This window comes from Amblyraja radiata, chromosome 16, assembly GCF_010909765.2.
Source record: "Amblyraja radiata isolate CabotCenter1 chromosome 16, sAmbRad1.1.pri, whole genome shotgun sequence".
In the NCBI taxonomy this organism is placed as follows: Eukaryota; Metazoa; Chordata; class Chondrichthyes; order Rajiformes; family Rajidae; genus Amblyraja; species Amblyraja radiata.
Window position 1 is genome coordinate 14,176,206 of NC_045971.1, and position 27,670 is coordinate 14,203,875.

At 44.2% G+C, this 27,670-nt stretch overlaps 1 protein-coding gene across 3 annotated transcripts; it reads left to right on the forward strand.

The window, feature by feature from the left end:
- Nucleotides 1–8,129: 8,129 nt before the first annotated feature.
- LOC116981927 (cytochrome b561) lies at nt 8,130–25,348 on the forward strand. 3 transcript variants are annotated; one of them, XM_033035140.1, is made up of 7 exons: nt 8,130–8,371; nt 8,758–8,804; nt 12,394–12,632; nt 21,001–21,099; nt 21,961–22,064; nt 23,462–23,619; nt 24,638–25,348. In XM_033035140.1, the coding sequence occupies exons 3-7, from the start codon at nt 12,425–12,427 to the stop codon at nt 24,837–24,839; spliced, it is 771 nt and encodes a 256-aa protein (XP_032891031.1). In that variant the 5' UTR covers nt 8,130–8,371; nt 8,758–8,804; nt 12,394–12,424; the 3' UTR covers nt 24,840–25,348. The 3 variants fall into 3 exon arrangements, with proteins under 3 accessions (XP_032891031.1, XP_032891030.1, XP_032891029.1); XM_033035139.1 differs by lacking the exon at nt 8,758–8,804; XM_033035138.1 differs by lacking the exon at nt 8,130–8,371 and having other exon boundaries at nt 8,532–8,804.
- Nucleotides 25,349–27,670: the final 2,322 nt, after the last annotated feature.

The window sequence follows — 27,670 nt, forward strand, 5'->3', positions numbered from 1 at the left end:
AGTAGTAGTGGAGTTGGGGATGGCATCAAACAGGATATTAGAAATGCGTGCAACAAAGGTAAAACAGTTATAATGGGTGACTTCAATCTACATATAGATTGGGTGAATCAAATTGGCAAGGGTGCTGAGGAAGAGGATTTCTTGGAATGTATGCGGGATAGTTTTCTAAACCAACATGTAGAGGAACCAACGAGAGAGCAGGCTATTCTAGACTGGGTATTGAGTAATGAGGAAGGGTTAGTTAGCAGTCTTGTTGTGTGTGGCCCCTTGGGCAAGAGTGACCATAATATGGTTGAGTTCTTCATTAGGATGGAGAGTGACATCGTTAATTCAGAAACAAGGGTCCTGAACTTAAAGAAAGGTAACTTTGAGGGTATGAGACGTGAATTGGCCAAATAGACTGGCTATTGATTCTTAATGGGTTGACGGTGGATATGCAATGGAAGGCATTTAAAGACTGCATGGATGAACTACAACAATTGTTCATCCCAGTTTGGCAAAAAAATAAATCAGGGAAGGTAGTGCATCCGTGGATAACAAGGGAAATCAGGGATAATATCAAAACAAAAGATGAAGCGTACAAATTAGCCAGAAAAAGCAGCCTACCAGAGGACTGGGAGAAATTCAGAGACCAGCAGAGGAGGACAAAGGGATTAATTAGGAAAGGGAAAATAGATTATGAAAGAAAACTGGCAGGGAACATAAAAACTGACTGCAAAAGCTTTTATAGATATGTGAAGAGAAAAAGATTAGTTAAAACAAATGTAGGTCCCTTGCAGTCAGAAAAGGGTGAATTGATCATGGGGAACAAGGACATGGCAGACCAATTGAATAACTACTTTGGTTCTGTCTAAGGAAGACATAAATAATCTGCCGGAAATAGCAGGGGACCGGGGGTCAAATGAGATGGAGGAACTGAGTGAAATCCAGGTTAGCCGGGAAGTAGTGTTAGGTAAATTGAATGGATTAAAGGCCGATAAATCCCCAGGGCCAGATAGGCTGCATCCTAGAGTACTTAAGGAAGTAGCCCCAGAAATAGTGGATGCATTAGTGATAATTTTTCAAAACTCTTTAGATTCTAGAGTAGTTCCTGAGGATTGGAGGGTAGCTAATGTAACACCACTTTTTAAAAAGGGAAAAAGAGAGAAAACGGGGAATTACAGACCAGTTAGTCTAACGTCGGTAGTGGGGAAACTGCTAGAATCAGTTATTAAAGATGGGATAGCAGCACATTTGGAAAGTGGTGAAATCATTGGACAAAGTCAGCATGGATTTATGAAGGGTAAATCATGTCTGACGAATCTTATAGAATTTTTCGAGGATGTAACTAGTAGAGTGGATAAGGGAGAACCAGTGGATGTGTTATATCTGGACTTTCAGAAGGCTTTCGACAAGGTCCCACATAAGAGATTAGTATACAAACTTAAAGCATACGGTATTGGGGTTCAGTATTGATGTGGATAGAGAACTGGCTGGCAGACAGGAAGCAAAGAGTAGGAGTAAACGGGTCCTTTTCACAATGGCAGGCAGTGACTAGTGGGGTACCACAAGGCTCAGTTCTGGGACCCCAGCTATTTACGATATATATTAATGATTTGGACGAGGGAATTGAATGCAACATCTCCAAGTTTGCGGATGACACAAAGCTGGGGGGCAGTGTTAGCTGTGAGGAGGATGCTAGGAGGCTGCAAGGTGACTTGGATAGGCTGGGTGAGTGGGCAAATGCATGGCAGATGCAGTATAATGTGGATAAATGTGAGGTTATCCACTTTGGTGGCAAAAACAGGAAAGTAGATTATTATCTGAATGGTGGCCGATTAGGAAAGGGGGAGATGCAACGAGACCTGGGTGTCATGGTACACCAGTCATTAAAAGTAGGCATGCAGGTGCAGCAGGCAGTGAAGAAGGCGAATGGTATGTTAGCATTCATAGCAAAAGGATTTGAGTATAGGAGCAGGGAGGTTCTACTGCAGTTGTACAGGGTCTTGGTGAGACCACACCTGGAGTATTGCGTACAGTTTTGGTCTCCTAATCTGAGGAAAGACATTCTTGCCATAGAGGGAGTACAGAGAAGGTTCACCAGACTGATTCCTGGGATGTCAGGACTTTCATATGAAGAAAGACTGGATAGACTCGGTTTGTACTCACTAGAATTTAGAAGATTGAGGGGGGATCTTATAGAAACGTACAAAATTCTTAAGGGGTTGGACAGGCTAGATGCAGGAAGATTGTTCCCGATGTTGGGGAAGTCCAGAACAAGGGGTCACAGTTTAAGGATAAAGGGGAAATCTTTTAGGACCGAGATGAGGAAAACTTTTTTCACAGAGAGTGGTGAATCTCTGGAATTCTCTCCCGCAGAAGGTAGTTGAGGCCAGTTCATTGGCTATATTTAAGAGGGAGTTAGATGTGGCCCTTGTGGCTAAAGGGATCAGGGGGTATGGAGAGAAGGCAGGTACAGGATACTGAGTTGGATGATCAGCCATGATCATATTGAATGGCGGTGCAGGCTCGAAGGGCCGAATGGCCTACTCCTGCACCTATTTTCTATGTTTCTATGTTTCTCTTCGCAGATTCAGGTGGTTGAATAGAGCATTTGCAAAAATTATGCACAATTTTCCGGGCATGGCCTCGCCAACATCCTGTACAATTGTAACAAAACCTCCCTGGCTATCAATGCCAACATGCTCTTTGTCTTCTTGACTGCTTGGACCAGCCTGCTAGCTCTTTGTGATTCATGCACTAGAACACTGAGCTCACTCTGAGCTTCATACACTTGTAATCTCTCCCCATTTATGTAATCTGCTAATTGATTCCTCTTACATGACTCAACTTCTCCACATTAAATTCCATTTGCAATAGCCGTCTCTGATCAAGCTGCAGGGAATTGCCCTTCTTTAAATCCACTAAGACTTCCTAATAACTCCCTTTTAATGATGACACACATGAGAATTTCACCACCCGCCATCTACGATTCTCTAATCACACTGTCCTTCCCCTTGGTGAATAGAGGTGAGAAGTATTCACTTAAGCTCTCACTCCTGTTCTCTGGCTTCACAGATTACTCCTTTGGACTCTAAACAGTCCCTCGTCTTTCTCTGTTTACACTCTTGCCCTTGGCCTATTTATAAATTGCCTTGGGATTTTTCCTTATCCAATCTGCCAGTGATATGTTATCTCTCCCCTTTACGCCCCCTAATTTCTTTACATGCCCTGTACACTTTCTACTCTCTTGGTTTCAGTTGTCAACACTTGCCAAATGCTTCCCTTAATTCTTTATCTGGTCCTTATCCCATCCAATCCCTGGAGATGATTCCAGCCGGTATTTGGAGAGGTTTAATCCTTTGCAACTAGAACCCTTTTATTCTTGCCTTCCTCTGTGGGGTTTCTACCTATCTGCTCCCACATCTCCTGCCATTTTAGGAGACCTGGAATATACCCTCAGCAACGTGATCATCCCTTTTTCATTCTGAGCCTTCTACGATATCCTCCCTCATTACCTCAGTAATGGATTGTGGTAATCATCATAAATTTATGATCTTAAATGGATTCCCTAATTAATATTGTAATGCCACTGCTCCACCCATTAAGCCTGAGGATTCCATATCTTGGAACACAGAGTTGCCACACCCTTTTAACCTTGTCTTTGGTAACGGTATCATATCCCTCCTGCTGATCAACACTCAGTTCCGTCCGCCTTACCGCACAGGGTATTAAAACAGTTGCAGTTTATTCTCCAAGCCCATGCCTGCTCTGCCCACTGGGATAACTTGTTTTCCCTTCTATATGTAACTGTGTCCCACGCCAACCTGCCTAACCATGCACCTACTGAGTCTCAATCCCGGCCAGATTAGTTTAAATATTCCAGAAAAGCACCTGCAAACATTTCTGTAAAGATGTTGAACCTGCTCACAATCAGCTGTGACCCATATTGGTTCATCAGGTCTCACTGGCCCCATAAACAATCTTTGTTTCAAAATCCCAAAGCCCTCCCTCCTACACCATTCCATTAGCCACATATTCATCTGACCTTTCCTCCAATTCTTGTACTCATGTACACATGGGTCTGGAAGCAATTCAGAGAATATAATCTCAACAGCTCACCACCATCTTCTCCAGGTCGGTTAGGTATGGGCAATTAAATCCAGGCCCAGCATGCAAATCCCACTTTATAGAACGTAGACTAGTACAGTACACAGGAAAGGCATTTTGGTTCACAATAGCCATATCGAACACAATGCCAAATTACACTAAATGTGTAGGATGGAACCAGGGGCGGAAAACCCGGGGGGGCCAGAGGGGACGCGTCCCCCCCCATGTTTTGAGAGGTGGGGGACATCCCCGCCAGGTTAACCTGCCTGGACTTGCGGGAAATATGGCCAGCGCGGAGAAGCAGCGCTGGTACCCCGTCAGTCCAGACAGGGCTGTTAGTTAACCCGGTGAGACAGGCAGTTGAGCTGCATTTAGCGCTGGATTGAGCCTCGCGCGCGTGTGTGAGTGTGCGCATGTGCGCGCAGCTGCCAAAATATTGTGTCCCCCCGTCCCCTCCATGTTTTGATAGTGAGTTCCGTTCTTGGATGGAACTGCAGATGCTGGTTTAAACCAATGATAGATGCAAAAAAAACTGGAGTAAATCAGCAGGACAGGCAGCATCTCTGGAGTGGAGTGGGTGACATTTCAGATCGAGACCTTTCTTCAGACTGAAAGTCACGGGAAAAGGAATCAAGGGAGATAGATATTGATGTAGAGAGGTAAAGAACAATGAATGATAGATATGCAAAAAGGTCACGATAATAAAGCAAACAGGCCATTTGTTAGCTTTTTTTGGTGAAAACGAGAAGCTAGTGCGACTAGTGTGTGGGGGGGGGGGGGGGGGGGGGGGGGGAGGGATATAGAAAGTGGGAATGCTGGGGTTCCCTCGAATGCCAAACGTAGACTGAGCGATCGTTTTGCTTACGACCAAAGGTAGAGTGGCCGATCGTTTCGTTGAACACCTTCGCTCAGTCCACCTGAATCTACTGATCTCCCGGTTGGTAAACACTTTAAACCTTTTCCCATTCTCACACTGACTTTTCTGTCCGAGGTCTCCTCCATTGTCAGAGTGAGGCTTAATGCAAATTGGAGGAACAGCATCTCATATTTTGCTTGGGCAGCTTACATCCCAGTGGAATGAATATTAATTTCTCTAACTTCAAATTCACTCTCTCTATCCCACCCATGGGATGTTTTCTAGCGTGCATCTGTAGAAGGTGATTTGTTTTCTAATTGTACCTTGCACTAATGTATTTTTGTCCTTTTCACTGTCTTGCAGAATTTGTCTAATTTATATGTGATTTACATCCCTGTGTGTGTATGAGTCTGTGATATTGCTGCAAACAAGAGTTTCATTGTACCTCTATCCCACCATACTTATACATATGACAATAAACTTGACTTCAACCACAAAATATTGTGCAAAGCTCTGAGAGTCTTGTGGTGGCATTTGGTGTCTGTTACTGATACTGACTTATCCCATTTATTTAATTATCTGATATTAAATTTGGCAGCTGTCATGGTAGGGTTTGAATTCAAAATCAATTGCACTAAAGCAACAATTTAACACTAGTTGAATATAAATACGACTGCTTGCAGTGGATATTAAGCTGGGAGATGGCAATCTACAAAACAACTTTTCTACATCCATGGAGCTCACACCACTTCAGCCTGATCCAAAGCCTTCCCATGGTCCTTGGGGGAGTTCCACTCTCAGAATACTGGTACAATTTAAAGACAGCAGCCCCTACTGAGGGGACTGTCAGTGTATAAGGGCATAAGAGATTCCATCCAATAGTTCCCTCATGGAATCATCTTACAAATCCTTTGCGGTGACAAAGGTGTGGTTCAAGCAGAATTGAGAAACGCAGGGATGAATTTAAGTGCTGGTACTGCAGTGGACTACTGAGAGTGGGCATTAAAGATTTAAACAAGCCCTGACTGACCTCTCTAGTGGACCTAAAATGACATGGGCATACAGCACAGAAACAAGCCCTTCAGCTTGAGGATGGAGGAAGTCATTGGATGACGGGGCAGAGGGTGCAGGAAGAACATTGTGCATGTGCAGGGAGTGGGAATGTGGGTGGAAGAGAAGGAAGGGGTTCTTGAAATTGGAGAGTTCAATTTCATGCTGTTGGGTTGTAGACTACCAGTGGAATATGAGGTGCAGTTCCAGTCTGTATGGCCTCACTTTTGCAGTTGAGGAGGAGGTCAAGGACAGAAAGGTTGGTATGGGATCTGAATGAACTGGGGAAGTGGACCAAGAAATGGCAAATGGAAGAGCAAGGTCTTGCATTTTGGAAAGTTAAACCAGGATAAGATTTACAGAAAATGGTAGGGTGCTGAGAGTGTGACCCACAGATTCCACATCGAGCCCCAGGGATTCATGTAAACAGTTCTGTTCAATGGACAACACGGGGAGACAGTGGTGAATATGGTGTTTGGCATGCTTGCCTTATCGGTCGGGTCATTGAGTACAGGAATTGGGGCATGCTATTACAACTGTACATCATCGGCGGTCACTCAAAACGAGTATGACTGTCCTCTCCTTTCCATAGTGTCGTCTACTTGTGGGTCTGCAGATGTCTGTAGAGGCTGATCCGCGGTCCACACACCTTGGTGCAACGTGGGCAGTGGAGACTGGTGGTGGTTGGTATTCGTTGAGCCCCCTTCTCTCTCTCCTTATGGTGCTGTCGCTTTGTCTCTGCGACACGGCGTAGTTCCATTTTGTGACGTGCAGCACCTTCCTGCACGGATTTTTTCCAGGGGCGCCTGCCCAGTGCAATTTGCACCCAGTTGCTCGATGTGATGTGGAATTTCTTCAGACTGTTCTTGATGTTGTCCTTGAAGTGTTTTTTTTGGCCCACTGACCTTCCTTTAATTGAGAGTACAGGATTTGTTTAGGGAGAAGTGTGTTGGATATGTGGATGGCATGGCCCGTCCATCGAAGTTGGTGCTGCATTATTGTGGTGGTGATGCTGGTCATGTTGGCTTCCTCCAAAACGCTGATGTTGGTGCGTTTGTCCTCCCAGCTGATCCTTAGAATCTTTCGTAAGGATCTTTGATGGTATTGTTTCAGGGCTCTCAGGGGCCTGCTGTAGGTGGTCCATGACTCGGCTCCATACAACAGGGTGGAGAAGACAACGGTTCTGTGGACCAGCAGTTTTGTTTGAGCCTTTAGGTCTCGGTCTTCAAAGACTCTTTTCCCGAGTCTGGCGTAGGCTCACAAGTCATTGCAACTATAAACACTTGGAATATTGTGAAGTTCTAGTCAGTCAGTTATAGGAAGGATGTCACAAAGTTGGAAAGGCCATGGAGAAGATTTACAAGAATATTATTGGCAATGGAAAGCTTAAGATAAAGAAACACTGGATAGGCAGGAGATTGAGGGTTGGTCTATTGAGATATAAAGTAGGTGGATTGTCAGTCTTTTCCCCCAAGGTAGGGGATTCTGAAACTAGAGGACATAGATTTAAGTTGAGAAGGGAAAGTTTTATACAAGGCCATGAAGGGTAACTTCTTCACACAGGTGATGGTGAGTATGTAGCTCGAGCTGCCGAATAAGCTGTGTACAGGGGTGCAGTTATAATGTTTCAAACATTTAAAAGAGAGGTACATGGAATAGAAAGGTTGGAGGCATATGAGCTAACCGCAGGCATCTGCAAATTGGGCAGAAGAGCCTATTTCCACACTGGACATCTCTGGATCTAGGTACAGGCGACCCCCGCGTTACGGAAAATTGCCTTTACAGAATTCACAAATGGAATAAAAATTATTCAATTTCTCGAATTATTCCAGGGTTTCTCGAAGCATGCACCGGTGACTCGGCCTCGCATTAGGAGATTTGTGATACGTCCCGAGTTTCAGGTGTGGGTGGTGGTCCGCACCGTGCCCCCCGCCCCACCGGGACAGGCATCTCGGCTCCCATTGGAAAATGCATGAGTCAGGGTTCCGCGGTGCTGAGAGCACTAACAACATCTACCTTCCCGCAATTACCAGGGCAACCACAGGCCCAGAGGCTGCGGAGGGAGGGATTTACGTGGAGACGCTCGGCAACACCCCGCCTAGCTCTGTCTGCTCATCACACAGCCGGGAAACGCCGGAGCTGCTCAGGACTCCTCACCGGAGCTGCCGCCCTGAGGCTCCATTAGTATCCCTTCCTCGCACCAGCAAGGCTGATATTGTCTTCCCCATCTCTTTCCTCTCTCCCTCCCCATCTCTTTCCTCCCTCCCCCTGTCTCCGGTGTGTCACCCACTGACGGCAGGAGCAAAGATACCAAAGGCTCCTGTCTAGTATCTCTGGGCAGGAGGGAGACGTCCAGTGAGCACGGGGTTTGAACAGGTTAGTGCTGGGTTCAGATCAGAGTCGAGGTGTTGTCGGAACCTGTGGCTCTCTTCTCCAGGACTTTGCAACCGGATTCGCTCAGAAACAGTGTATGTGCGTGTGCGTGTTTACCAAGAGATAACTTGTGCGGTGATCTGTATTGTTGACGTGGGGACGGCACATTCAGATTAACTTAAATACGCCCGAGTGCGGTACAAAGGTCACAGACTGAGTGCGTTGATTCCACATGCCTGTTTACTTTAACAAATTCGAGGCTTTACTCTGGTATAGCTCAACCTCCCCCTGATGGTCAACCCCGCCCCAAGAGGCTGGCTTGCTGTCTGAGCCCAACTCCACTTTGCTTGCACTTGTCCAAGTGTCCCCTTTCTCTCTGCTTTATACAGACCCGTGTGTTCCGATCAGTCTCCAGATCAAAAAGTACAAAGTCAAGGTAGGTTCAGAGAATGTGAACCCCCACCCCCGGGACCCTTAACCAGAACGTTATTGTGCCGGCAGGAGATTTTAAATGGCTTTACTGTACACAGGTACACCTCAAAGTGGTCACCCAATCTACATTTGGTTTCTCCAGAGTAGAGGAGACCACATGGTGAGAACTGTGTGCACGATTTTGGAAGAAGTGTGTGTGAATCGCTGCTAAACTTGGGTGAAGTGTTTGGGCCCTGGATGAAGGGAACGGAGATGGTGTGTTTGGTTCAGTTGCTTGGGGAAGTGCTGTGGCAAGATGATTGAGAAAAGGGAGGATGGGGTGAAAGGTTGTTATTCTTGCTGGAGGTCTGTGACTCGTAGTGTTCTGTAGGGATTTGTGCGGGGGACATTGTTTATGATTTATTTACTTGGATGAAAACGTGGATGGATTGGATAGTAAATTTGCAGGTGACATCAATATTAGTGGAGTCCCGGACAGTGAAGAAGGCTGTCAAAGGGGTACAGCGGGATTTTGATGAGTTACAGATGTGGATGGAGACATGGCGGATGGAGTTTAATCTGAACAAGCGTGAGATGTTGCACTTTAGGAGCTTGTTAGCAGAAAGTATACAGTTAATGGCATGACCCTTAATGGCACTTGATCATGGGGTCCTAGCCCAAAGCTCCATGGCATTACGGGTAGATAGTGTGGTAATGACAGCTTATTGGTTATTTTTTATTTTATCATTTTTATCATTCAGGGAATTGATTATAAAAGTCAGAAAGTCATGTTGTAGTTTTATAAAAATTGGGTTAAGTAGCATTTGTAGTATTGTGTGCAGATGTACCCTTTATTCTTTACACAGTGGACAGCTTAAATGTATTCATGTATAGTCTTTGACTGGATAGCATGCAAATAAAAGCTTTTTTGCTGCATGTTGGTACACATGACGTAACTAAACTAAATTAGTTCTGGTCACCCCATTACATAAAGGATATAGGGGCTTTGGAAAGGGCCCATAATATGTTTACCAAAATGCTGCCTGAATTAGAGAATATTAGCGATAAGGAGAGATTGGACAAACTTGTATTGTTTTCTCTGACATGTCGGAGGTTGAGGGGAGACTTAGAAAATTTTGAGAGCATAGTACCTATTTTTCCGTGGGTAGAAATGTCAAAGGCAAAGAGTATATCTATAAACTGAGAGAAAAATGTTTCAAGAGCTGTGCAGGACAATTTGTTTTTGAGTGGTGGATGCCTGGAATATGCTGCCAGGGTGGTGGTGGTGGAAACAAATATAATTGTGGCATTTAGTACTATTTTTGTGATTTGGGCTGGGTAATCGGGTCTAGGAAAATCAGAAGATGGTCTCCTTACACAGCAGATGGAGATTGGAGTGAATTCCATGGAGAAGTAGAGTGGGAGGAGGTGTAGAGTCGTACAGCATGGAAACAGGCCATTAGGCCAATTTGTTCATACTGACCATGATGCCCATTTCAGTTATACCCATTTGCCTGTGTTTGACTCGTATCCCTTTGAACCTTTCCCATCTATGTACCTGTCCAAATGTTGTTAATTGTACCTGACTTGGCCATTTCCATTGGAAGCTCAGTCCATATATGTACCGCTCGTTATGTGAAAAATTTTCCCCTTGTGTTTCTGAAACCTTTCCTCTCTTAGCTCAAACCTCCACCCTCTATTTTTTGATTCCCCAATCCATGGAAAAGAGACATCCACGTGAAAAGACGCCCCTCATGATTTTAGACAATAGACAATAGGTGCAGGAGTAAGCCATTTGGCCCCAAGAGCCAGCACTGCCATTCACTGTGATCATGGCTGATCGTCCACAATCAGTACCCCGTTCCTGCCTTCTCCCCATATCCTTTGACTCCGCTATTTTTAAGAGCTCTGTCGAACTCTTTATAAACCTTTAAGGTCGCCTCTCAACTTCCAATAATCCAGAGAATAAGGTCCAGCATCTCCGAACTCGTGCTCTCCAGACCCAGTGTAGGGCCTGTCCCACTTTCACGACCTAATTCATGACCTTTTTTATTCGTGGACATTTTTCATCATGTTGAAAAAACGCCCCGACCTACTTGATGCCACGAGTACCTGCAACTAGCATCACGACCTGCTACGACCTACCTACGACCTCCTACGACCTTGTGACAACCAGACTGCGAGTATGAGTCAAGGGCAAACTCGGCAGAGGTCGTGAATTAGGTCGTGAAAGTGGGACAGGCCCTTAAGATGAGATCCTCATTGATATTTTCTACACCCTGTCCACATTAATGCCATTCTTCCAATAGCTGAGCGACCAGTACTGTACACAATACTTTATGTGTAGTCTCATTAACAACTTTATTGTTGCAACATGACGTCCAAACACCTGTGGTAGAAGCCCTGAGGAATTTTGCTAGACCATAGCATATTGATCCCAAGGACAGACTCTTGAAGCCATGTGCTTTAGGGGTTTTCCTTTGGTTTGTCCCAGTAGTCAAGCCACATTGATGCCTTTATGTTCCAGCATCATATTCTGCAAGTAGTGCCCCTGACCTGAGATCTGGAAGGTGTTGACAGCTTTCAATGAGTATGAAATAAGATTATTCTAACTTTCCGTATCTTTAGTGAAGGACACGTTTGCTTATTGTAGCCAAAACAAAATGTTCTTGTTGTCATTAACCAGTAAGAACAAAAACTTGCAGGAGGTAAGACATTACATACAGAGAGAATCGGGTACTCACCATTAATGCTGGAACCAGATCCTCACTCTAAGTCATTGGAGGAAAGGTTAGCAAACTGAAGCTACGGTATCCAATAGCAAGGTCAAAGAGGTAGATTTGAAGTAGAGCTGGAGGCTGTAGAAAGTGAGCTGGGGTGGGCGCGCATTCCATATATTGATCAAGTGCATCATTCACGGTGGAGAAGAACAGAATTTCCAAAACAAAAAGGAAATGCAGCAAAATGGAACTGATTTACGCAATAATAATGATCTAAATAGTTCATGTGGCATTTTCTAGTTCCCAGGTTGGTGCATTGATATGACGTTATATGGAGAAAGCAGAATCTGATGCAAAAAAGGCTGCTCTTTAAGTCCTTGAGCCACAACTCTGAGTTAGAGTACTGATATCATTGGTTCCAGATTGAAACAGCTCATAATTTTCATCTGCCCTTAGTTTCGTAGGGTCCCTCTCTGACCCTTCCTATTCTCAGGTTCTTTATCTCCATTTCAGCAGCTTGCAAGCACATGGACTCCCACTGCTCTCTCTATTCCTTCACAACTTTAATTACGTTTTTTAAATAGATAGGGCCAAAGAGTCTGTTTCCATGCTATACAGGTAACCATGTAGGCTGATGAGGTGGGGGAGGTAAACATGGTCTTCTTGGACTTCAGCCAGGCCTCCACAAATGTTGCCTGTCCTGCTGAGTTCCCCTGGCACTTCATAGTTTTTCCTCAAGATTCCGGTGTCTACAGTGTTTAAGTGTCACAATAATACCTTTGCCTTCCTGTCACTGAGCTGATTTTGGATCTGATTTGCCCCCTCTTCATTGGATTTTATTTATTTGTCCAGTCTGCCCTCAATCGACTTGATCATTAATGATCTCTTCCACAGGCCCTTGGATGCGAGAAGCCTGTATCCTGCAATGGAAGCCACCCCACTGGAAAGATGCCACATTGGCCTACTGCGCTGGTTTGTGGCGGCAACACAGATTCTTGGGTTGACTGCAGTAATCATAACTGGTGTATGGCTGGGTCACTATCAAGGAGGTTTTGCATGGGATGGAAGTTCGCAACAGTTCAATGTTCACCCACTGTGCATGGTGCTTGGAATGGTCTTCCTCTATGGAGATGGTGAGTACCTGATTCTCTCTGCATGTTATGTCTCGGTTTGAACAACTAGATTTTGTTCAAAGTCATTCTGTGCAGCTAATGAAAAGTGACAAGGATGACAGTGGCAATAATACCTCCATGCCACACCCCATGCTGACTAACTTATCAATGAAAAAAAGAGTAACACAAGTCTATACTCCTGCCCTGTGGCTTGTCTGGACACTTATTGCAAATATACTGGCTGATAGTCAGGAAGAGAACTTTATTGGAAGTCAGAAGAATGTGGAGTCTGAAAACGTGCCCCAACCCAAAACATTGCCTATCTATGTTGTATGAGGATGCTGCCCGACCCACTTAGTTAATCCAGTGGTTTGTCTTATTTTTACTGGAGGTCATAGATTTTGTTTTCAAGTCCCCTGACCATGGTGGACATTCTTATGATGGTGGACAGTATGCTCACCACCTGGAACTCAGAATCATATGGAGAATTCAGCACGGTAATTAGTTGTTTAGTCCACTGAGTCTGTGCCTCCTATTTACACTATGCCACTACTCCCAACATTCATGCCTGAAGAGTCTGAAGAAGATCCTGGCCCGAAACACCACCTATTCATTTCCTCCACAGATGTTGCCTGATCCACTGAGTTAATCTGGCACTTTGCGTTTCGCTACATTAATCCCATTCTATTCTCCGCACATCCGAGCAACTCCCCCCAGGTTCTACCCCTCATCTACACACTGGTTAATTAACCAAATAATCAGCAAGCCATTGGGACATTAAAAGAAAACTGAGCCCATAGGCGAATTGCATGCAGTGGCAAGAACGTGCAAACTCTCAGCAGGCAAAACCCGAGGGTGGGATTGGACCCTGGTCACTGAAAGTGTGAGGCAGCAACTCCACCAGCTGTGCCAATGTCCTTATTTGTATCTAAGTATTTACTTTGTATTTAATTTGGTTCATTTTTTAATTCATATTTGTTTAAAATCTTTTCAAAGACCTTCAGCATCAGACGTATTTTGGAAGAATAAAATGTGCGGCATTTGCTGCAATGATTGTGTGGATTGTAAATAGGCTGGGAGTTGATAGGCCTCTCAAGGGTAGATTTGGAATAGAGAATGTGAACAGTTTGGGTGGCAAGTGTGGGAATGACTTTGCGAAGGGTTGGTGAATTGGGTTACTTGCAAAGATTCAAAGTTGGGCACAAGGCTTAATTTCCATGGTCTTGACTATCGATTGTCAATACTTTTGATGGTGAAATCAGTTGGTCATTCTGAATGGGGCTTGCTGCTTTCTGGAACCTTGCTTGTTTTCCCCATATCGCTGTGAAATACTTGATGGTCCCATTAATTATCAGAGCATGAATGTCACACAAAAGGGTACTGTTAGAAAGAAAATGTTACTTCAGAATTTGCATTCCTTTTCAAGTCCCCTGACCATGGTGGATATTCTTACATTGGAGGGGAGTGGACTGTTCCGGACCAGATCCCATAATGTCGTCAGATGCTATCCATCAATGCTGGATACCCTTGGCGGATCAGGCATCATCCATGGAGAGAGAACAGTGTGTCAGTTTGATGATCCTTTAGTTAGTTGGTCGTCAATCTGAAGCATTGATTGTGTCTGTGTATTTAACTTGCAGAGGTTGTCTGTTTTGCTTCAGATTTGCAGCACCTGCAGATTTTGCTCCCATTTCTGTGAATCTGCAGCTGGGCCAATTCCTAGTTATTATCCAAACAATGGAAGGAGACCTGCCATTTTAGTTAACAGTTCCAAAATACTACAAATTGCAGAGTCAGAGTAGGGGCAAACAGCTGAGGCTAAAGTGGAATTTGCAGGAAACACGTGACTTAGGAATTGCCGTGCGAAGGGGAAGTGACTGTTATACGGCAGAATTGTTTGTCCCTGGAGATTTCTCAGTAAGAGTTGCATTTTTTGAAAAATTATGAAATAGTTCTTTTAGCACTACCACCAATGTAATTCCCAAATCCGCCTTGGCTAATTTGCTCCTTAGACCAATGTATTTGATCTTAATTCTTGAACTTTAAAGTTATACTATATTCTGATCGTATCTCCGTAGATCATTGTTTTTCATAAAATTGCCATTTAATCCAGTTCTACCAAACTGGACAGGATTTCAACAATCTTCTGGATTGACATAATGTATGCATTTCTATCAACTCGTATTCCAAGATAGTTTGACATTTTAATTTGCCCAGTTTAATACGATTGCACTGCTCAATGCTAATTGTATTATATTTAACCGGGCTGGTTTTAACTCTAAATTAAGGCTTCATTCAATTGCCTTTGTATATCTATTATGAAGACCCATAAACTACTGACAACATAATGTGCCCTATTACATTATTTCCACTCATAATTATATCATTTTATAATTTTTGTTTCTGCCAAAGTTATTTTGTATATCCACCCTTCCTACTATTATTATTGGACACACCCTTTCCTCTCCTATCAGTCCTTTAGGAAGCCAAGTGCACTGGAATATTTCCACGCTGTAACCTGTAGCCACACCTTCACAATGCTATTGGATCAAAACCATTTAAGTTTATTTATGCTATGAGTTCTATTGTGTTAGAGGCTGTGTGCATTCAGATAAAGTGCTTTACATTTTAACTTGCAACTTTTATCCCTAAAGTGACCTTATTCACTGGCGATTAAATTCAGTGTTCCAGGAATTCAATCACGGGGGCCTGGTATGGAATGCCACTGCAATGGTTTCAGGAAATTTGAGGTGCAGCACCTGTAATAAATCATTCCCCCCCAGTAAGCAGGCAATGCTTGCTTAGTGTGCGGCTGGGTGAAGCTGTCACAGTGTCTCTCCCATTGAGAACTCTGAGCTAACCACTGGGCTGCTTGCTCAGCATGGATAAAATTTACATGGCGTTCTGTGAACAGGGCCCAGCCTGCATGGGCACATACCAAATACAGTGCCCTCCATAATGTTTGGGACTAACACCGATCATTTATTTATTTGCCTCTGTACTCCACATTTTGAGATTTGTAATAGAAAAAAATCACATGTGGTTCAAAAGTGCACATTGTCAGATTTTAATAATGCCATTTTTATGCATTTTGGTTTCACCATGTAGAAATTACAACAGTGTTTATACATAGTCACCCCATTTCAGGTTTCCATAATGTTTGGGACACAGCATTGTTATGTAAATGAAAGTAGTCATGTTTAGTATTTTGTTGCATATCCTTTGCATGCAATGACTGCTTGAAGTCTGCGATTCATGGACATCACCAGTTGCTGGATGTCTTCTCTGCCAGGCCTGTATTGCAGCCATCTTTAGCTTATGCTTGTTTTGGGGGCTAGTCCCCTTCAGATTTCTCTTCAGCTATAAAAGGCATGCTCAATTGGGTTCAGATTGGGTGATTGATTTGGCCACTCAAGAATCGACCATTTTTAGCTTTGAAAAACTCCTTTGTTGCGTTAGCAGTATGTTTGGGATCATTGTCTTGCTGCAGAATGAAATGCCAGTCAATGAGTTTTGAGGCATTTGTTTGAAGTTGAGCAGATAGGATGTGTCTACACACTTCAGAATTCATTATGCTACTATCATCAATGAAGATAGGTGAGCCATTACCTTCAGCAGTCAGACATGCCCAGGCCATAACACCCCCACCACTGTGTTTCACAGATGAGGCAGTATGCCCTGAAATGGGGGGGGGGGGGGGGGAGATTATGTATAAACACAGCTGTAATTTCTACATGGTGAAACCAAAATGTATAAAAATGGCCTTTAATAAAATCTTACAATGTGCACATGTGAATTTTTTTTTAATGAGAAATCTCAAATTGTGGAGTACAGAGGCAAATAAATAAATGATAGGTCTTTGTCCCAAACATTATGGAGGGCACTGTATGTCCCATTTCATGTATTTGCTTGTTAGCTCTCCCTCAGTGTCTAATTAAAGTACCTTGTGTGAGCACTCACAACACTGGGGCCTACGTCTCTTGCCGTCACTGTCAGTTTATCTTTGTGCTACAGTATGTTACCCAATCACAGTCATAATAGGCATAGACAGTATAGTATAGCACAGGAATAGGCCCTTTGGCCCACAGTGCCGAACATGATGCCAGGTTAAACAAATCTCCTCTGCCTGGACGTGATTCCATATCCATCCTTTCCCTGCAAATCCATGTGCCTACCTAAAAATCTTCTAAGTGCCGCTATCAGATGTAATTCCACCACCTCCCCTGACAGTGTGTGTTCCAAGCATTTGCTGCACTCTTTGTGTAAAAAAAATCTCCTTAAATGTTGCCCTTAGTCCCTTAAAGCAATGCCCTCTGGTCTTTGACATTACTTCTGTCTGTCTATCCTATCTATACCTTTCATAACGTTATGTACTTCTATCATTTCTCCCTTCAATCTTTGACCCTCCAGCCAACAACAATCCAAGTTTGTCCATCCTCTCCGTTTGGGCTAATACCCACTAATCCAAGTGGCTCTCTTGTAAACCTCTTCTGCACCACCTTAAACTTCTACTTCCTTCCAGTAAGGGGGCAAACATGAACTGCGCACAATACCCCAAATGCAGCCCTACCAAAATCCAATGAAGCTGCAATGTGATTCACTGTCTCTTATATTCAATGACCCGACCAATGAATGAAGCATACCATAAGTCATCTTTACCACTCTGTCCATTTGTTACCATTTTCAACAAGTTATGGACTTCAACCCCTAAATCCCTCTGCACATCAGTCCTGTTAAGGGCCTTTCCATTAATTATATATTTTCCTTTTACAGTCGATCTCTCAAAGTATAGCACCTCCCATTTGCTAGGATTAAACTCCATTTACCATTTCTCTGCCCATTTCTAATCTGTACCCCGTTCTATACTTTTATAGCATTCATCACAGACCATGACCTCATCAATTTTGTTGTCATCTGCCAATTTATTAGCCAGCCCGTCTACATTTATCTGTGTGTGTGTGTGCGTCAGTCAACCTACCATGGGGAATTTTATCAAATGCCTTACAATCCATGTTGACAACGTCCACTGCCGTATCCTTATCGATCACCTTTGTCACCTCAAAGAAAAACTTGATCAAGTTAATAAGATATGACCTGCCATTTACAAAGATGAGCTGACTGTCCAGAATGACCCCATTCTCTTCCAAAGTGTGACATAATGACTCCTGATTCATGCCAGTGATTACCAATCATTAATTGACAAAACATATTTGGTGTTGCATGAGACTGGGGAACTGTGTCGGCATTTACAGGATTCCTGTATTAATACTTGTAGCGCTCACATTGGAAACCAAACAGTCATATGCCTGTACACCGTGCAACAGTCATACTGCTTTAGAGAAAATTATCATCGTGTCTTCACCTTCCTAATGTTGTAGGAAGTAAAAACTGATGTTGGAGGCAAAAGGAATGTTAAACAAGAAAACAAAATTACTGGGTCAAAGAGTCGTCAGCTGAAAAGGTGGGATGATTCTGCATTCTGTGGGATTGTAGCTTTCTCGTAGTTTCCTAGTGCTGGGTTAATTGATCTGAGTCTTCCAACGCACACCGTTTGACTAAGATTAGGAATTCTTAATTCCTCCTAGCTCCATACTGCAGAATTCAGATCCACATTCAGGGACATTTATTGTATCTCGACATATGTATCTCAGCGTATCTCGACAATAACGCAAACCGATACCAATCGCCGTCCGGCCTCCCTGATGCCATTTGTCTGATAAAATTTATTTGAAGCTCCTTGGAACATTTTGCTACATTAAAAGTGCAATATATCTGCAACAAACTATTACTGTAAGTTGTGACCCGCTGAGTGAGGGAGGATCAGGCTGGTAAACTAAGCCTTGAGTAGACTCGGTCAGATTGTTTGACATCAGACACCAATCATCTGGTTGGATATCTACCATGATCAGTGTCAACGTGGGGTGGGAGATTGCAACCTTCACGTGGTCCTCCCTCTTTCAACGAATGCAATCAATCTGGCGTGCACAATCAAATAAGATCAAATAGAACAAATTGTTCTACAACTTTAGGCTGTGCAGGCCATACGCAAGAAGAAGGAGTGTCAACGTTACAAGATACGACACACATTCTGCCTACCCACTGAGTTCCAGCATCTGCACGGCATGTTTGTTCATATGAAGTGTCTGCTAAACCAAACCAAGTCTGGTACTGCCTTGGGGCTGTTGCTTTTAATGAGGTTTCCATGCATTATAGGGAACGTAAATGAGCTATTAGATAGCTTGGAGTACTGACTGTGAAAGGCATCTGGACATTAGAAATAGGAAATCTGATCAGCTTACAGCCTCGAGCTTGGTGGGTTCAATTTAAAACAAGGTATTTTGATGTATGATCAGTATAATTACGTTTTTCCTTTCGTATCCCAAGGATAAATACAAATCAAATCAGCGTAGCACTCACTCAGCTACAGCCTGTTGTGCATGTGGACCGGATGGAATTGCAAATCTGTACATCAGAATTGAGCAGAATTTTGAGAAGGGCCCTTTGTGACTTGAGAGCATTCCCTGCGTTAATCAAACGTGGCCTTCCTCTGGAGCCATGCAACAGAACAAGTTACCTCAAATGTAGCCAACCCAATCTCCCCAACTCCTGCCTCTACTCAGAACACAATGTTAGCAATCATAGTGAAAGCAGTGGAGGAAGGAACTGCAGATGCTGGTTTACACCGAAGATAGACACAAAATGCTGGAGTAACTCAGCGCGTCAGGCAGCATCTCTGCAGGAAAGGAATAGACTATGTTTTGGGTCAGAACTGTTCTTCAGATTTTCTGAGCATAGAGTAGGTAAGTGAGGTCAAAGTTAAGATCTTCAATGTCCTGCCGGCAGTTAGAAATGAAAAGGTCTAGAGAGGGTAAACTAAACTAAACTAATCTAAACCAGAGAGAGTTGTGAGATAGAGGCTGGTAAATGATGAGGAGAAGCAGATAAGGAGGGGATGATCGTCAGACAGAGCTAGGTAGGTATAGGTGTATTATTGTCACGTGTACTGAGGTGCAGTGAAAAGCTTTTGTTGGCGTGCTATTCAATAAATAGGATAACACTGCACATAAATGCAATCAAGCTAAACTGAGTGCAAGGGTGCAGAGAAGAGAAATATAGAGAGTGCAAAATATGGTCCTCGGCATTGTACCTACCGTAACAGTTCCAAAGTGGTAGGTTGAAGAATCGGGACTGTACCCTAGATGAAGTTGCTGGGAGGTGGGGGGGGGGGGCAAGTAAGAAAAAAGCAAAGTGAGGATGTGGTGTGGGAAAATACAGGGTTTGAGTTGCCTGAAGTTGTAAGGGTCAATGTTCATACCACTGGAAAAATGTGTTCTTTCCAAACACTCACTTGTCCATTTAGTTTTGTTCACCTGTCCTCTGCTCCAATTGGTTCTATTTGCCCATCATCCCCACCCTATTTGGTTCCAACTACCAGGCTCTCCCACCCCCTTGAACTGCTATGTAATGGCAATCTTTCCTCTTCCCTATCAGTCCTGATGCTAAATCTCAACCTGGAAAGTCAACGTGCATCTTTTTGCCTCTGCAGATGCCGCTTAACCCAATGAGTTGTTCCAGCATCCTGGTTTGGTTCTAGATTGCAGCATCTGCAGGCATTTGTCTTCATCCAGGGAGAATGATTTCCTGAATGAGAAGAAAAGGACCTGACGACACAGTTTTAAATAAGATTTTAAAATGTTGCACCCGGAGGCTGAGGGAGCTTGGGAATTCTCCACCCTGGAGGACTCTGGAGGCTCAATCACTGAGCTGATTTTAAATATAGATCTAGTTTTCAGGACGTTAACCCGATTTCATTTGATTCATTTTAGTGTAGGAAAATGACAGCGAAGTAGATGAGTCAATGACAATGAATGGCAGAACAGGCACACAGAGCTGGGTGACCAACTCCATGTTTCTTGTGTTCTTTACTAAGAGGCGAGACTCAGCCCATCCTAAGGGTGGCTCGGTGGTGCAACTAGTAGAGCTGCTGTCTCTCGGCTCTCGAGACCCAGGTTTGACTCTGAATTTAGGTGCTGGCTGTGCGGAGTTTGCACGTTCTCCCTGTGACCGCATAGGTTTTCTCCACGTGCTCTAGTTTCCTTCCACATCCAAAAAACATGCGGGTCTGTAAGTTAATTGGTCTCTGTAAATTACCCCTAGTTTGTAAGGAGGGGGTGACATAGTATTTTAGACATTTATTGCAACATATTTTAGACACATCATGGAAAAGCAGAGCCACTGGGGAGACTGAGGGAACAACATTACCATTATTGGCCAGGCCCAGGCTTCCCTTTGATGCTTCTCCACAATTACAAATCATGAACATGTCAGCAATACTGCGACCACATCACAATCTCTAAACATTGCTGCTAACTTAATGTCTCTCCTGCAGCAATTCTGGTCTTCAGAACGCTCAGAAACGAGAGTAAAACCACTGCCAAGATCCTGCATGCAAGCATCCAACTGCTAGCACTGGTGGCTGTTATTGTAGGTAAGTCAAACATGGCAGAGGTATGTAGTTGCATAAAATGACAGCAGGGGGAGCACCTTAAAAATGGGAGCATTCTCCAGTGCAGTGAGAGAGAGGCAGTCTCAAGGTGGTGGTGGGGGGTTGGGGGGGGGGAGAGGGAAGGCACAGGGAGGAAGGTGGGGGAAAAAAGTGCTGGAAAGAGGGAATGTTTTCTAAACACGTGACTCTTTTTTGAATGGTAGCAAATTATTTTGTGGATCTTTTTGGTCCACCAATCTGCATCCTTAAAGGGCCTGAATTATAACACTCATGATATAGGATGGAAAAAAAGGACACCCAAAGTGCTGGAGTAACATAACGGGTCAGGCAGCATCTCAGGGGAACATAGATGTTCTCCAGCGATGGTGCCTGACCCACTGTGTTACTCTGCCGTTTTGCCTTTTTTTGCAAACCAGCATCTTGTGTCTCCATATTGTAGGGTGATCAGGATCAGGATCAGGATCTGGGACCGAGATAAACTTTTTATTGTGACTGATTTACTTGTAATGAGGGATGGTACCTGGGTCAAAACACTCAGAGAAGACTGGATTATAGAGCACCCTGATTGGAAACCTGGTCTGCAACATTATAGATAATCTGTGGTTGCCCATGATGGAGGCGACTGGGAATCTGTAATTTGACCCTGACCTACGTTTCTGAGGTTAGTGGTTTGTTCCCAATGGGTGCCTGGGATCAGTGGTTGAGCTAGATGGGGGTTGACTTGAGTCTGTGGTTTGACTCTGGTGGGGGTGACTGGAGTCGGTGGTTCTGATGGTGACCAAGACATGGGCTCAGTTGTTCACTGCTATTACACTGCAAGACCTCTTTTTTTTTCACTTCTAGGTACGATTGCTGTGTTTGATTTTCACACCGCGCAGAATATCCCCCAGATGTACAGCCTTCACAGCTGGTGTGGCCTCTTAACCATTATTCTCTTCTGTTTACAGGTAGGTTGTCCTTCAATGGACTACCCTGTCCCCTGAGGTGCTCACCCTCAGAAGCTCCAACCTAAGAGGGATTCCCTTGAACTTAACTACCCCCTCCTCTAAAAGTGCTTGGGATTGAGGCTGAGTGAGAAACCTCTGAACTCTCACCGGTAAACTTGTTAGGAAATAGCGTTTAACGACGTTGGACAAGATTATCTTTAATGCCTCAGAAACCATGTTAAGTTGGCAGTGTGGTTATAAACTGTTTCTTAAGGTGGGTGACCTACTTGAAATGCCTATCTCACGTGAGACCTTACAAACTGAGTTCTGAAAGCTTAATGCCCCTGTCCCACTTAGGAAACCTGGACGGAAACCTCTGGAGACTTTGCGCCCCACCCAAGGTTTCCGTGTGGTTGCAAGTGGTTGCCGGAGGTTGCAGGTAGTGGAAGCAGGTAGGGAGACTGACAAAAACCTCCAGGAACCGCACGGAAACCTTGGGTGGGGCACAAAGTCTCTAGAGGTTTCCGTTCAGGTTTACTAAGTGGGACAGGGGGCATAACTCTACATTTATACGTGTAAAAAGTTGATGACAGAGTTTGTTTCTGTTCTAACTGTGCAATGTACATAGTGTAAAGGAAATCTTGAAGCACTGCATCAGGTAGAGCTCTGATACAATCCTGTGGAGTTCCAGAGCCATCGTGTGAGGTTGCAAGTTACATGAAATGGTTGACGATAGTGGGGCGAGACTGATTAAAGATATTGGCTATCCAGTGGGCAAGGTTAACCTTCGGATTGCACCTCAAAACTCTTACCATCTGAACATGAAAGCAATTTTCATACATGGCATAGTAAGCCGGAAGGCTGGATATGTAAGTGAAAGAGCATCAATACTACAGCTTCCCCTCCAACCCCCCACCCTCCAGCCCCCTATTCATCTCCCCCCACCCCCCCCCCCCCCCCCCCCCCCCCCCCCCACCCCCATCCCAAGGCACTGAAAAAAACTTTCACCAGAATGACTGCAGCAGCTCAAGGTTGTCTCATCCCCTCCTCCCAAGGTCAATAATGTCTGGTATTGTTAACAACAAAAGGAAAATAGAGCAACTATTAATATTCATGCACATACTGTACCGGTATATAACATATTGTGGATGGGCAGGCACATAGTTGTGGGAATACAGCGAGCTTCTAAACAACTTCTTGTGGAGGGGACTGAACGGATTAGGAGAACACTAAACCGAAGGTGAATACTGTCCATTGTATGATGATAACCAGGTGACAGCAATAGAAACAAACCACTTTTGCTTCCTCTGTGACAGCCTCTGACCACAGATTTGAGGAATTATTTATACCATGCACGTTGCGATAAGTCAGTATTAATTTAAAATATTAAATATATGTTTTTGATTTTTTTTTTGCAGTGGGTTATGGGACTGACATTCTTCCTGCTACCTACCTTGTCCTATTCATTACGAGCCATCTACCACCCCTATCATGTGTACTTTGGACTGGGGCTCTTTATTCTGGCCATTGGGACCTGTCTGGCTGGGATCACAGAGAAGCTGTTGTTTTCCATCGGGTAAGAGTCAAAGGAATTCTGGGGAGGTGATGGGGTTATTGGCCAATTGAGGTAGGAGCCACAGGTAGGGCTTAGCTCAGTGTTGTAATTCCCCTCAAGGCCACTGTCTTCAGAGGGGAGAAATTTAACCCAAACTCCTCAATAATAATGGATGCACAGTTTCCCAAAACTCCACCCTAGGAAGTGCCATCCAACAGACAACAGGAGGTCAGGACACTAACAAGATCCTTGGAACTCCTCTCTGAATGGGCGCTCTCTGTTCCCTGGTTTTGTTCCCAAGGTGTGGGCTTACTATGGCCCTTGGTTCCCACAAGTAGCGCCACTTCAGAAAGGCAGATTAGGAACTGTCAAATGGAAAGTTCCTCATTTGCACAAATCTTTTGTGTATCTAATTTGATTTAACTTAAAATAGAAACTGGTCCTCATGTGACTGTGACTGGACTGGATGTTTCCTGCACTGTGGCCACAGCCAGCTGTGAATTGAGCTCCAGAAACTCGACAATGCCACACTTGTTGATTGATTGAGTAATACAGCATGGAACCAGACACTTTAGCCCATCAAGTCCACTCTGACCATCGATCACCCGTTCACACTAGTTCTTGTAATCCCCTGTCACAGCCACACCCTACATATTAGGGTGATTTGCAGAGGTCAGTTAAATTCCAACCCTACACGTGTTGGAAATGTGGGAGGAAACTGGAGGGAATATATGCAAACTCCACATAGACAGTAACAGAGGTCAGGATCAAACCTGGGTCTCTGGTGCTTTGAGGCAGCAGCTCTACCAGCTGCACTGTACATCCATTCTCTGATGCAGGGTTGAAGCTATTTGTTTAATATAGGTTTTCAGAGTAAGTAATGCATTCCTTCTTCATGCCAGCCTGGGGTTGCAGCTGTAGGTGAGGGTGGGAGTGGGAGTTGTGGGCAAACTGATGTCCTCACTTGCACCTCTGATTTTTATTTTCTACATGTTAGTTTCCCATGATTTAAGATGAGTTTAACTCTTTTCTCTCGCAGAGCCACGTACTCCAAGTACGACCCCCAGGGGATCCTGGCTAATGTCCTCGGGCTGTTGCTGGTTTCCTTTGGATTTGTGGTGGGCTACATCTTGAGCCGGGACGAGTGGAAGCGGGAGGCGAGCCCTGAGGAAGAGGCCCTGTCCATGCACTTCAAGACCCTGACTGAAGGAGGGAGTCCTGACTCACAGCGGGATCAGTGAAGGTCAACGTTCAGATCCGAAGCACCAAGTAAAATTGTGGCAGTGTGGTGTTTGCTGTGTCAATGTGTGAGCGCAACTGGAAAAGGCAGCAGGTCGGTTCATGTCTGTTGTCTGGTGGTTCACAATGTCAAATTTCTTACCAAATGCCAAGTTGTCCAGGACACCCCCAGTAGATTGCCACTAGGGTCAATGGATGGGGCAGAAATCCTTTGGGTCTGAGTCCTGACCATATCCAGATCTCTCCCTTCTTGGCCAGTCATCCACTTTGCTCCCTATCTACATCCAGCTCCCAACAGGCATGGTCCATGCCGCCATCAATGCCTCATACCCCAAGCAGGCCTGGGTTAGAGCAACACTGCAACATCAGTGTTGTGAAGGAGAGGGTCAGGGTGTGCTCTAGATGCCAGGCTTGGGGCAGGATATTAAGCAGGTGGAGGAGCTTTTCTCCCTCCCGATCTTACTCGGAGACCTTCAACACCGGCCTTCAACACTTTGTGCTCTTTTGTGTTCTTCAGACTGAGAAGTGAGTGGACTTCCCACTTAGTTACCAATCTAGTAACCAGTTGCCTGGCAACATACTCCCATAGAGGCTTTGTCATACAGCATGGAACAGGCCATTCAGCCCACTGAGTCTGTGCTGGCAATCAACCACCCTTTCATATCCAGCCATTAAACTCTCTCCACATTCCTATCCACTCCTCTCAGATTCTCCCACAAGGGGTAAATTGCAATAACTAATTCACCTACTAAACTTCTCAAATCAGGGGGGGGGAGAGAGGAAATCATGTTGTCTAAGAAAAGCCTGCCCAATTGTGGGGCATTGATGGGTGGACATGGATGGGTGTCTTCTGCTGGAATGGACAAATGGCATCGGAAACAAGAAGGTCTGCTTGTGTCTGCACTCCTGTGAACACATCGTTCAGTATTTATTTTATTTCCTGTATATTTGTGTTTGTACTATTATTTTTCTTAAGAGGAGCAAGATTAACCAACTCCGTCCCCAGGTAACTGAGAGTCCAGAATCTAACAGCCCCATTGCACATCAGCTGGGGGAAATGATTTTTTTAAACTTATTCCAGGTACCACACCAGTGAATCTTGCATCCATTGTGCCTATACTGCTTTTGTGTAAGATATGTTATTCAACATAGTCCTTTGCTGAGCTTTGGAAATATTGAAGACACTGCCATTAGCCTGATCTAATCGGAAACTTTCCTGGCAGTTTTCACAACCACTCCTGTCATTAACTATCCCATTCCCCACCTTGGTCATCAGCCAAATCCATCCCATCTCAGGCATCCCAGGCCAAGACAACCTCTCAGGCAGCTGATGAGAGAAATCTTGACTATTTCAATACTGCCCGTCTCCAATATTTATATAATAGTCCTGAGTAGGCCATTCGGCCAGCACCTCCATTCAAAATTATCATGGCTTATCATCCAAAACCAGTAACCCTACAACTTTAGGCTGTGCATGCCATACGCAAGAAGAAGTAACCTGTTCTTGCTTTCTTCCCATATCCCGTGATTGCATTAGTCATAAGAGCTAATTACATCAATCCCTTTTCAATTGTCCCACATCTCCACTTTAATCTAAGCAAGCACTCTGGGATTTGATGAGCAGTGTGGAGGGAGGTTTGCACTGACAGTGTAAACTGTGTCCTGTATTCCAATGTTATTTTTGTTTATATTGATCTTTCGGTAACTGCATCAACGCTCTGGGAGTAATTGATAGGACGGTATCGAACTTAATCTGGATTTGCTGAACAGCATTTTCTGGTACAGCATGGAGGGAACTCTACTATCTCTCACAAAACTGGTAACTCATTGAGGCAGTTACCGATAGATCAATATAAACAAAAATAACATTGGAAACAGTGAATACAGGACACTGTCAGCTAGCCAAGCCACAGCTGTGGAGGAAACAGTCTCCTTCAAGCTCAGGAGCATCTTCGGATTTTAAGGCCAAATCCACCAATCCCTTCACAGACATACCAAGTGTTATTGCACTTAGTAGGGTTTTTAAACATTTTTACATAGTCCTAATTGTCCTATTCATACATTTTTAGAAAATGCTAATACCTGTGAGATTCCTGACTTTGGAAGCAGAGAATACACATAACCCATAGAAATCCCTCACCCTGGTAAAGTACACAAGGGATTTAATAGACATTATGTCTACTATTATATTAAATATGTAATAGAAAGAAAGAGTCATGCAGGTGTCAACAGACTAAAGAAACTGGGCTCCAAATATTTGTCTGCTCATTTTTGTTGAATTGTTCCAGCCAGACGTGTGTTTGTGTGTCTGTTGGTTTAAAGCTTATTTGTGCACTTTATTCTGTGTAATATGGTTATTATATTAAATAAATGTTGCAGCAAGATTATATCAGTGTACTGTGTGTTCCTCTTCTCTGATCTGGTTAATGCCTTTTATCTGGACAATGCTTAGCCTTAGGGTGCTCTATGCGGCTGAATCATTGCTGTGAGTGAGGTACAAAACATGGGACCTGATGCTATCACGTCCTTTGCACTGACGTTTCTGCAACAGTTAAAAAAAATAAAGTACAGGAGGAAGTCAGCAGGTCAGGCGCATCTGTGGAGGGAAATGGACAGATGATGATCCGGGTCGGGACCCTTCAGCAGTTTCCCAACCCATAGAACAGTACAGCACAAGAACAGGCCCTTTGGCCCACAATGTCTATGTTGAACATGATGTCAAGGCTATCTCCTATCTACCTACACATAATCCATATCCCTCCATTTCCTGCATATCCGTATGCCTGTCTGAAAGCCTCTTAAATGGCCCTATCGTATCTGCATCAATCCCAGC

What these genes read in the sequence shown, in the direction of transcription:
- LOC116981927 (XM_033035140.1), top strand. Translation starts at nt 12,425, where the DNA reads ATGGAAGCCACCCCACTGGAAAGATGCCACATTGGCCTACTGCGCTGG. An exon ending in ACTGGTGGCTGTTATTGTAG is followed by an intron (nt 21,100 to 21,960) that starts GTAAGTCAAACA and finishes TTTCACTTCTAG; the next exon opens with GTACGATTGCTGTGTTTGAT. An exon ending in TTATTCTCTTCTGTTTACAG is followed by an intron (nt 22,065 to 23,461) that starts GTAGGTTGTCCT and finishes TTTTTTTTGCAG; the next exon opens with TGGGTTATGGGACTGACATT.